Source organism: Sciurus vulgaris (assembly GCF_902686455.1).
Source record: "Sciurus vulgaris genome assembly, chromosome: 9".
Taxonomy (NCBI): Eukaryota; Metazoa; Chordata; class Mammalia; order Rodentia; family Sciuridae; genus Sciurus; species Sciurus vulgaris.
The window spans coordinates 87,434,380-87,446,415 of record NC_136469.1 but is presented as its reverse complement, the minus strand read 5'-3'; the positions used below and the strand labels follow the sequence as shown (position 1 = coordinate 87,446,415).

Genomic DNA, 12,036 nt, shown 5'->3' with positions numbered 1-12,036 from the left:
TTTCACCTCCTTATACAAGATAAGGAATCTAAAACAGGCTACCCAAGGCCATTCAGGTATGAAGTGGTAGATAAAGATCAGTTCTGAGTCTGTCTACTTTGTAGGATGGTATTTACCCATTTGAATGTAGTGTCTCTGTTTCATAATAAGAGGTCATTCTCTGGGATGTTCCCTTCCTCCTCATAGTCCTGAATCTTGAGAGGTCTGTTCCCACCAGTCCTCAGGTAATCAGGATTCAAAGCTGGCGGGCAGCATTTATTTAAAAATCACTACGATATTGCACATTTTGAAAGACAGGAGTCCCCCTTTTCCTTCTCATAACACTAGCATTCTTACCATCTTCTTTCTTCCTCTCAGTAGTACCACAGAACAGATTTTAGCAGGATGCCACAGCCTACAATCTGTTGTTCTCTTTTTTACAAAAAGGATACACCCTGATATGAAAATAGGAGATACTGTCATTTAATTTGAGCCTCTTTAGAGAAAATGAATTTGATCCCATTCACTTTGTAAAAAGGATACTTTTCCATGACCATGGGGTGAATCTGATGAAAAAAATCTAGATAAAGCCAGATCTGTTAACATTTTTTATTGCTATGTGTGTTCCCAATACAACAAACAGCATCAGTAGTGTACACTTTAATAAAAAGGAATTTTTAGCTTAGTAGAAAAGGAAGCTCAGAAGTATAATGAATATGTACATCTTTATGGTAGGTGTTTGTGTGTGACCATCTTTACTTCCCCATGGACCAGACGTACGCACACACAAGTAAACTAGAGAGAATTTCAATCCAGGGAAACTTTTAGGAAAAAAAAAAATGATTTCTATTTAAGGCTCGGGGATTATTTTACTATCTGGAATTCACCTTTAAAATTCTTGCACAAAGTAGCAGCGATTCTTTAGAGGTATAGAGTCAATGGCTTCAGCTGTTATTTTTCAACAGTTAAAATGCAAAAGTCTGTGCACATTCTGTGCTGTGAGAAGTTAGCATATACTATATTTTAGTTAGCATAATATGTTTTTAGACAGTTGATGTACTGACCTCAAAAACATTATGCTGACAATACATTCCTGAAGTTACTAATTCGCTGTTTCTTTGAAAGGGAATAAGTCATCAGCTCTGTATGAACTACTTTAAAAATACAAAATGTTTGCATCAAATTTGTTCACTTTTAGCTCTTTGTGTTAGCTGTGGTGGTTTGCTTAAATTTCTTTTCTATGCACAGAACAAACACATGCTAATTATGTCTCTCTAGTTTACCAAAATATGTCATTGATATTAGCGTAAATATTTAGTACATAAAAATACTATCAAGAAAACAAATCAACTTTTAATAAATATCTTCAGTTCTGAATTCTATATACAAGTACTTTACATCTACTCCCTGGAGAGAGCATTTCTGGGTTTGCTATGAGCAAGGTGATCACTGACATAAATTACTAGTACATTATTGCAGTCAGATGCATTGTGGTTGTGAACATTTGGATATGAACCATGCAGAAAATAAATACCTCAACCATTGACAAATGCTTTCTTGAACCTGCTTCCAAAGCAGTACTATCCTTGAGGGTTAATTCTAGTTTGATATTTTCTCAGCTACCAACACACAAATCTTTCCAGAACATTTTTCCCTTGTGATTAATACAGTGCATCAAGTATAACTGTTTATATACCAACACTAGGAAATTAAACAGCACAAGAACACAGGACACTTCAATGGTGCTTCCAGAGGTCCTGGTAAGAGGTTTTTTTTTTTTTTTTGGTTTTATCTTGCTCATTCACTCTTCTCTGTGACCAAAAGTGTATTCTGACACCATTCCTAATTCCTTTCAATTACAGGATGGAAGGCAATAAGTAAAGTAAGACCTACAAATCCATAGTTTCTGTTTTTTTTTTCTTTTTCTATAATTTAGGTATCACATTGTTGATTCAACAAAAAGCCATACAACAAAATCTCTTGTATTGTCAGTAGCTGCGATTCTAACTTCTCAACATTCTGCCTTGAAAATCAACATATGGAATGTCAATAAGGCAATACTCTATGACAGGCACCTAGAACATCCAGAAATGTAAGATAGTAAACAATCATTTGAGAACATCTCTTAAAATAATACTGATTTCTGCAATATACAGTATTTACACAACAGCTGCAAATTTGCTCATACAATATTTCTAATATAGATAAATAGGAATACAAGTCTATGAATTCTTTGCTCCATTTCCAAAATTTCTTAAGTGTAAACTGTTGGCATCTCTTTTTAAAAATTTTACTGTAACTTTTTAAAACAAAAATCCAGCTGATATGCACAATTGGTTCCAGTCCCTTTTTTTCTTTAGAGAGTGACCAACACACATAGCAACCTATTTTCCCCCTGTTAGTAATCTTTGGTGCTTTCTTCCAATGAATTCTGTTGAATGAGTCAAAGCAGAACAGGAGGAGGATGAAAGCAACTAGAAAGTGAACCAGCACTTTTTTGTTCTTCCACTTATGGATAAAATGAGTTGACCAGCTATGGAGATTTTCACTAAGTTGTATGCACCATGCAGAGAGGGAGGTTGTCCAGGTTTCCCTCTGTTTCTACCTTTTAAATTTCACGTTTTCATCTTTCTAAGGTGGATGATCTTATCAGACGTCTCTTGTTAATAATCTTTTCATCTTTCATTGAGGTTCTTGCCTGAGAAGAGGCACCTATTGAATCACTGACTGCCAGGAAGGAAGCAGTCACCCTTTGTGAAGCAGAATGGAGGTGGCCATTCTTGGTGGGTGAGGAGGATGGTATTGAGACCAGGCTCAGCGTCTTACTTCTGGTTTGCTGAGCTCTCCTTTGGGGTAAGTTAGCACCATCAGGTTCACTGTTCAGCCTGAAAGCAGCATATGCATTTGGACTTCCCACTGCAGAGAAGCTACTCAAAGACTTTTTCTCAGCAGAAGTCTCTGGATAGTAAGGAATGAAAGGTGTAGGTATCACTAGAGATTTAGGGAGGTCACTGGGGCTAAAGACTGCATCATCGTGAGCTTCAGCAGCTTCTAGAACGTATGGTGGTGGCAGGGTGCTACTGCGCTTGCTGCATGACTCACAACAGAGCTTGTTATAACCTGGTATGGAGCAGTATCGTGCCAGCACCTCCATCTGACAGAATATGGACTTGTCTCCCAGACATGGCTCATCTGCAAAAAGAAAAGAAAAAATAATATATATCTCTAAACATAAAAGGAGGGAAGACATCAGAACTGTTCATGATTATGAAATCTGACATCGGTGGGAGTTGTCCCCATGAGCCTCTGCATTAAAAATATGAACATTGTGATAAATTTGCTGAAATCAGCAGTCTTAGCTATATTATCTATAAAAGTACTGGGATCCTCAAATTTTTAATATCTCCTGCAGGGTAGGACTTCAGACCACTGAGGGTAGTTTTTCCTTCCAAGTAGGAACATATATCTAATTTTAGGAAGAGAAAATAGGATTCATCTTACCGTAATTTTAGGATAAAAGGGGCATCTGTTGTTATAGAAATTGTATTATATTGTATTTCTGGTTTTCTAATAGGGTACCCCTACATTAAAATCAAATACTAAATAGCTCTTGGAATAAAGCAAATCTTAAAAGAATATATTACCAAAAGGAAAATACCATTTGATAAAAAGAATATTCTCCATCTTAAATGCCACAGTTTTCTGTTTGCCACTGAATTTCCTCAGGTCCTTATTGGAAAGCACAAATTTGGGTAAAGTATGCCAAGTTTCCCATGAATAAGTCATGGTTCTCACATTGCAATGAATTTTGATTAAAGGGGAGTGAGGTAACACTCAAAGCATGTAAACCCACACTATTTTTATTTTACAATTTTGTTGATTTCAGTTTATCAAAATAAGATTTCAAAAAATCTAAATACTGAGCTCACAAAAAAGTAGACTCATTGTTTCAGTCATGACAGGCATATCCTATGAAATGTAGTCATATCCTATGTCTCTTCAATATGCACAGCCAAAGCACATAGTAGCATTTCTAGAGATATACAACCCTGCTCCCATATCTACCTAAGAAAGAACTGTCAAGCTCAGCATGGAGGGCATATAGTCACTTAAAATCACAATGTGTTCGGTGATAGCACATTTCTGTCAGATACATTGAAAAAAATAAAAGTCCCCAAATTGTAGGATAACGCATGGCCTTGACATTTACAGGTCTAATGTACAGTACATGTTTGGAAGTTTTCATATTAGCTAAGGTCATTGTTGAGTTGCAGTGGGAAAGCCTGAGGATTACATTAATGGGTTGCACTCAAATATCAACTCGTCATCGTTTATGAATTACTTTTCTAGGCCTGCATCTTAAAATAAGGAAACCTCTTCCAGTATGTTCAAGAGACTTTAATTGATCCTGTATTCTCTTTCCTTTGACAACGAACTCATCTCCTCTGTTTGAAGACCTATTTCAGAGGTATGACTTGTCCTGTGTTAGAGAAGGACCCCATGTGAGAGTCTTAAGTATGAGCACCGTGGCACTGCAGAGATTCAGAGTCTCATCAGAGTTAGAATGTGCTCCTGGGTGGAGGAGGTAGAGGCAGGGCTATTCTGAAAAAGGAACACATTAACTTTATGGTAATTTGGGCATAGATGGGAAGGGCTTCAGATCTGGTCATAAAAGGCCATTCTTCTTCCAAGAGTATTTTAAGACTCTGAGGGGGATTGTTAATATTTGGCAGAAACAGAATTGATCTTTAGGGCACAGCAAAAGAGCAGCAAAAGAAAGGATTGTGGAACCACTAACCTAGTTATGCTATCTCCTTTGTACCTTGGTTTTACAGTAAAAACATTTTCTTCTGCCTGAAGGAGAATCAAGCAAAATCTCGCTATTGGGCACAGTTCTACCAACTATTGTGATCAATGTGAAATGCAGCCTCTTAACAGTAGCAGCCATATAAGGACAAAATGTAATGACAATAAACTTTAAAGTTTGAATGGTCAAAACCCAAGTCAAAGCAAAGAGTAATTCCCTTTCCAAATGATCAAATGTTAAGTCCTATGTCTCCCCCTCATGGTCATACTTGTTCTTGCCATTCCGAGCAAAAATTTATAGTGAAATTATGTTTAATGTCTAAATACATGAAAGTTAAAAATTTTAAAATATAAAACATTTGATGAAATAATCCTGGTCACGTTTCTTGGATTAAAAAAAACAGCACAGCAGATGTTGAGATTCAACCAACGGCATACTTATGGAATTGTAGGCTACAGGAAAAGCAACTTGTTTAGTCCTGGGACTCACCAGTGTTTCAAAGCAATGGCTGCAGTTGTTATTTATCAGGCATGGATTTAGGAGAAATGAACTTAAGAGGAAGGCTGTGGTGCAGGAGGAGGAGTGGGGAAGGAGAGTGAGAGACAGGAAGAAGAAACCGGCTGTGGAGGGTATAGCAAGAAAGGAGATGTGGAGTAGAACAGATGGAGGAATTGAGACAAAGGGGCTCTGTAGAGGAAGGTAGTGGGTCCCGTGAAAGTTCATGTGTTGGAACATGACCCTGAAGGTGGTGGTATGGAGAGGTGAGGCCTTTGGGAGGTGAATAGGTCATAAGTGTGGAGACCTTGTGAATGGGATTAATGCCTTTATAAAAGGCTCCAGTTGCTCCCCATCCCATTTCCTTGTGTGAGGACAAAGCACTATCTATGAAGCCCTTACCAGACACAAATGTGCAGGTGCCTTTGTACTGGACTTTCCAGTCTCCAGAACTGTAAGCTATAAATTTCTCTTTCTTATATATTACCTGGTCTAAGGTATTTTATTATGGCAGCTCTAATGGACTAAAATAGTAGGGGAGACAAGGGAGAGGGAAAGGTAAAGTTAGGGAGACAAGGAGAGGGAGAGAGAGAGAACAAGAAGACAGTTACCACCCTCCACACACACACACACACAAAGCATGTATGGTAGACACAGGGAAAGTGAGTGACATACAGACACTGTGTCTGAGATGGAGAGCAAAACAGACAGACACTGAGAAATCAAGGAGGGAAAGAAACAGTTGTAAATGGAAACAGTGAAAACAGAGAAAAGGAGGTGGAAGGAGAGAGTCTCGTAGAGATAGAAATTATCCAATATATTTTTGTTCTAAAATTGCAAATCAGACGAGATCGGGCACGTTCAGGGTGGTATGGCCGTAGACTAAAATTGCAAATCAATTAAATAAAATAAACTCCAATTTTGCAATACAATGTTGGTAGATCAGGCAAATGTTCAATTTTAGTATATGTGCAAAGTGTCTATCTTGAAATTAATGGACAGTTATTAAAAATGGCTATTGGGTTGAGTAACAGTTATTATCTACATGCCTAAATTAAATAATGTTAGTAACATATAGCAAAGCCTGCTGCAATATTAAACCTTTTACAATGCTGTGAAATTAAAGAACATAATGGAAAAATTAGAAATTCCCCCATGCCCCAAATAATGTTCTTAGACTAATATTTTAAGGATGTTTTCCTTTGGTTATTTTTCGATAAGCAAATATAAATTCCAGAGCTTATCCTGAAAGGAAATTCTGCTCTTTGAGATTGAAAAACTATCAGAGCAGTGAAATCGATTAGTGTCACACCTACCATTACAGGGAGGCAGCTGACAGGCTCTGACGGACTCCGGCTTTTCACCGTCGCAGTGGTCTCCAGCCCTGCACAGGACCTGCCTCACCTCTGTTCCTTCGCCACAGGTCACTGAACACTACAGAAACAAAGGCTGTAACTACAGATGTTTATCCACCAAGACTGGACATGCAAGTGCTCACAGGTACCCACGTGCACATGCATACCCCTCAACTCTGGAATTCTTTCTCTACAGAGGTGGTGCTGTGCAGTGGTTTCGAAAACAGATAATCCTGGTTTATACCATGGTTGCAGCATTTATCAGCCTGAGCACATTGCTTTTTCTTTAAGAGACTCAGTTTCATCATCCAGAAAGCTGGGCTGATGATACCTGCCACAGAGGATTATTATAGAACTAAATGAAGGCCAAGGAGGCAATGTGCCCAAAGCAGAAGAGGCAAAGTACCTGCATGTAAGCATTCTATAGAGAAGAAGCCCTGATGATGATGATCACTGATTCTGCCTTCCCAGGGAGCCAGGAATGATATGGAGCACCCCATTTCATCTTTTACACAGATGGTGGAATTTACTTACAAGCAACTTGGGTTAATTCAACCTCTTGGGAATTATAGTCATGCCATTCTCATATATTCATTTCTCTAATAAAGAGGACTTACTTCTCGAAAAATAAGTCCAGAAGTTTCCATACTACTGCTCTAGATAGAAACTACGGAGAGAACCTTATAAGGTTCAGGATCCCTGAGGAAGAACTGGGTATAAGTTATGGTTCTGAGTAGGTGACTTTGACTTGCCTGTTCCTGGTCTCCACTTCTTCCTTGCTCTCTACCTGCTTTTGGATGCCCTTTCCTTCTATAAATTCTCTTCCTATGGCCTCATGATTCCTTCAGTCTTTAGAAGTAATAAACACAGGTGGTAGCAAAAGAAATACAGCCATGAGTCAGCCAGTCCCCAAACAGTCCTATCCCAGGCACCAGCTGGGTCCTGGGGAAGTGAAGCACACTGCTTTTGAGAAATGTGTGGACTATGGACAAGTACAGTCTCAGAGGCAGGAGTCACAATGCTCTGCATCTAACCATATGCTGAAGGAAAGCTGACTGCTTCGTGAATGCAGGGGAGGAACTGTCAGAAGAGCATCAGCAGGAAGGTGGGAGTCTGGATTGTGGCTTTGAGCCTCAGTGAAGCGGGGAAGCAAGCCAGATGGAAGGTAGGAGGCTGGAACAAGCATGGTGTGAATGAAATAGTGAGACGTTTACTCAAATGGACACGGAGATTTGGAACGAAGAAAGAATAAGAGGAGATGGGGTTTGCCAAATGGAGCAGGGCCTACACTCTGTGTCAGAGGTTTGGAATCTATCATACAGGAATAAGGACACCAGCAAAGATCTTAGAAGACCAGTTAGTTACCTTTCAGAAACCTCCAGCTCACAAAACACCCAGACATGGTTTACCCCTACCAAACTAATCTTAACTGCAGATACTGCTTTAAAAGTTTTCCTGGCACCTCCAGGTGATCACAAAATATGCCACAGTTTCTCAATTCACACAAAGCCCACCTAATATTTAAGCCAAATTAAAATATGCTGCAAATGTTGACACACACAGAATCCACACACCCACCTCATTCCAGGGCCCTGTTTTCCACTGGGCCGGGCAGGGCACTCTGTTACAGGGCCGGCGGCTCTCAGGACGGTCACCCACGCAGTACTTGCTGTGCACAGAGCGGTTGGTGCCATCGTGCAGTGGCTGAAGGCAGCGTACGGTGCGAAGCTGGTAGCCGGAACTGCCGCAGGTTTTGGTGCAGTGTTCCCACTCCTCGGCTACCCAGCTGTAGGGGTTCAGATTGAACACTGTCACGGGGATGGATGGTATGTGCATCCCACAATGCAAAGCCTAGATTCTTCCGCTCCCTTGCAACTTGCAACCTACCAGGGCACCGTACATTCAGAAAGTGATGTCAATGTCCTAACAACAGGTCGGGCACTTGCCTTTTAAATTTCCTATTATTTTTTTCTGCTTCTAAGTGACTCTGGAACTGTCTCCTAAAGAATGATCTACAGAGGGTTTCTGAAACTCATGTTAAGGTTACCCTGTTAAGTTCAGGCATGAAGGTGGTTTTAAAAATAGCACCAAGACACTTTAAACCATATTGCCTAAGGGTTGTGTAACATGTGAAAGTGAACAGAAAAAAAGGAATCCACCTGATGCTTGCTAAGAAAACCGGCTTGGCTGCTGCACCCTTTTTCATGAACTCTATCATTTACTCATACTTCAATATTATATTCCATCTGAAAGGATTGCTGTACTTCAACAGTTGTTGCCATGTAGGACACATCTATCCTCTGGGAATAATTCAAATCTTCTTATTGAACTTCACAGGGTTTGACAGAAAGGAAAGCAGTGTGCACCCAGGGGTGGGCAGAGACTGTTCCCATGAATGTACCTGACAGAAGTACTTCCAGAGACATTCTCAAAAATATTTCCTGTGGAACAGTCCCAATTTCTGGTGTCCATGTAAGTGCTCCAAGAACTCTCTAAATCAGTGTGATTATAATATATTGGACAGTTCTGTTATATATCATTACTGAGTCCTGAAGGGCTGTCACTTCTGATTCCACCTGGCACTCAGAAGTGTGTCCTCTCAGTGATTCTGAAAACTTTTCCTAAATAATGATCCATTGAGGGCTTCTGAAACACATCTTAAGGTTACCCTGTTAAGTTCAGACATAAAAATGGTTTCCAAAATACACTTCTTATATAATCTTTGTCTTTAAATAAGAGTGACTAGTATGGTCATCAAAACTGAGAGAATATTCCCTAGTCTAGTTATTATAATACATTTCACTACCAGTTTGACAGACTAGTGTAATAATGTTCTGCCTTTTTATATTTCAGTACCTCACATCTATGGCAAGAAAAAAAGGTAAAGGGAAAATAACTTTGGAAAGAACAAATAAATAGTATGTCACAATTAACATACTCACTGATTAACCAGATGAATGGAGGGACTCAAAAGAAATAAAGCATGAAAAAGGAAATAATATTTACTATTCCCAAAGCGATAAAATATTATATGTATGAAATAATCAAATATCTTGAGAAAGAAATAATTGATGATTAGTCTTAATAGCAAATGTCCCAAAAAGAAAGAACAGTGAAAAATGAAAGTTTTCAAAGAAAATCTCCTAGAGATGAAAGACATTGGTTTTATATTTTAAAAGATCAACAGCTGCCATTTTTAACCACATGGATGAACCTGGAGGGCAAGTAAAATAAGTCAGGCACATGATTATTACATCTAAGGCTGCATGATTTCACTTATATGTGCAATCTGAACAAGTAGAACTCAGAGTGAAGAATAGTATGGTGACTATCAGGGAGTGGATGCGGGGCAGGGAACAGAAGGGAGTGCAAAGACCTTGGTCAAAGGATACAAAGTTTCAGTTAGTAAGACTAAAGTCTACTCACAGGATCCTGATTGTAGTTAATATAATGTATATTTCAAAATTGTTAAGAGCAGATCATAAAATGTTCACACAACTCACACACAAAAATGATGTAATTTGAAAATAATTAGCTTGATTTTATCATTCCATATCAAAATATATTTTACCCCATAAGTATACATGATCATCACTTGTCAACTAAAAAGTCTTCAAATACACATTGCAATGGATGAGAAAAGACCCTAGGAATTTGAAAGACAAAAACAGGCCACAAAGATAGAACTCAGAATCAGAATTACCACTAATTTTTCAACAGCAATACTGGAGTCTAGCAAACAAGGGAATGATGTGTTCAAAAGAAAATATAGTGTAGAATTATATAAATATGTGTGTGACTCCAAGTGATCAAGGGTGACAGTAGAAGAAAGACATCTTTCATAATCTTATACTTTAACCCCTTATATACTCTTTCTGGGTATCTAAGAATTTAATTTTTATATAAGGCATTTTAGTTTGAATCTGTTTTTCCCCTGAAACTCCAGAGAGAATCTACTAGAATGAATATATGAACCAAGAGATGAGAAAACAGCCAAGGCAGGAAAGAGAAGCTCTCCTAGAAGAGAGGGGCAGCAGAAATCACCAGGATGAAAGCTGGGTTGAAGTCCAGGCTGAAGTAAGATGCAGAGTTCACCTGTCTCTATTAAGAGAAAAGTTTCAGGATTCTTGAGTGTTTAGCATTTAGAGGTGCTAATACTTAAGGAAGAAAGTTTAAGCACGGATTCATGAAAAGTAGAAGACCAAACACAAAAACAAAGACCTTCCTTTACAGTTCTACAAGAAAGGAAACTTAGTATACTATGTGACTTGGCAGTTAGAAGAGAGACATGTTAAAAGAATCTAAGCCCTGGATATTAATATCAACAAAAGATACATCAACATTGGAAGTATTGAGGAAGGAATAAGTGTGGTTGATGGGTGCTGTGGAAAAAAAAATAATTCCTCAAGTTCTATAGTAGAAATTCAATATAATATAGAATGCTGCCCCCACCAAATGCAAGTAGTAGAAACAAAAAGATTTTTTCTTAAAGAGATAGAAACAAGTGATTACCAATATCAAAAGAAATGTAAAATCTGAAAGTGGTTATGTTTTAAGAACAGGAACATACAGAAAGGTAGGGAACCACAGTTTTATAAACAATTCTTATTAAATGACTTGACTAAACCAGGTACATGTAAAGTTTTGATTAAAAACAAATTTAAAATTAAAAAGAGCTAAAGACATTTAAACCCTAATTTTGACCTCAGGATATGATGGTTAAAATATATGCTTACAGCGGATGTGTACACTCTTGAATATTGCACATTCGTCTAATAGGTTTTGGCTTTTTATTGACCTCACAGAAGCTACGATGAACCATCTTATTATCACTTTTCCTACGGCATCCGTATTTAGTGTACTGGAAACCTGGAAAAGAAAATAAACTTCTTTGACTTTTATTACTTAGTCATGCCATTATATATTAATTCATTTGTATATTCATTCATTTACCTAATAAATATCTGAGTACATACACTAAGCAAGGTACTGCACTAGGTGTTAGAGCCTATCACTTTCACTTAAAGTAAATTTAAAGTGAAAAAATGCTAGCTCAGAGCCTAAGTTTAACAAGTATTATGAATTATGAAACGGCAACTGTGCACTGGCTAGAGAACTGGGACTGAATAAGTACAGTCTAGTGTGAGAGACAGCTATGAATAAAAGCATTGGGATCATCAGTGCCTAGTAGCACAGGCTTTTATGGAGCTATGTGTGTAACTTTCTGCAGAGGGCGCCAAAGAGACATGGAGGGAAAGGCCTCCAGCTCAGCCGGAGGAGGGGCAGGGGAAGCATGCAAGCTCAGCACTTCCTTGAGCAGAATCTTGAACTTCCAGTGGTATGGGGTAAAAGAAATGAAGCACAATTAGAAAGGCAGGTGCTTCACATGGCTGACATGTC

The 12,036-nt window shown here is 38.4% G+C and overlaps 1 protein-coding gene across 3 annotated transcripts in view; it reads right to left on the bottom strand.

Annotated features, from left to right (window-relative positions):
• Positions 1-574: 574 nt before the first annotated feature.
• ADAMTS3 (ADAM metallopeptidase with thrombospondin type 1 motif 3) overlaps positions 575-12,036 on the bottom strand; it is a 280,780-nt gene continuing 269,318 nt past the window's right edge. For all 3 annotated transcript variants that reach the window (XM_079152690.1, XM_079152689.1, XM_079152688.1), the window contains exons 19-22: positions 11,373-11,505; positions 8,215-8,422; positions 6,598-6,715; positions 575-3,171 (exon numbers count right to left, since the gene is read on the bottom strand). In XM_079152690.1, the coding sequence (XP_079008816.1) occupies positions 2,603-3,171; positions 6,598-6,715; positions 8,215-8,422; positions 11,373-11,505 (1,028 nt within the window). In that variant the 3' untranslated portion in view covers positions 575-2,602. The remainder of the gene's footprint in view (positions 3,172-6,597; positions 6,716-8,214; positions 8,423-11,372; positions 11,506-12,036) is intronic.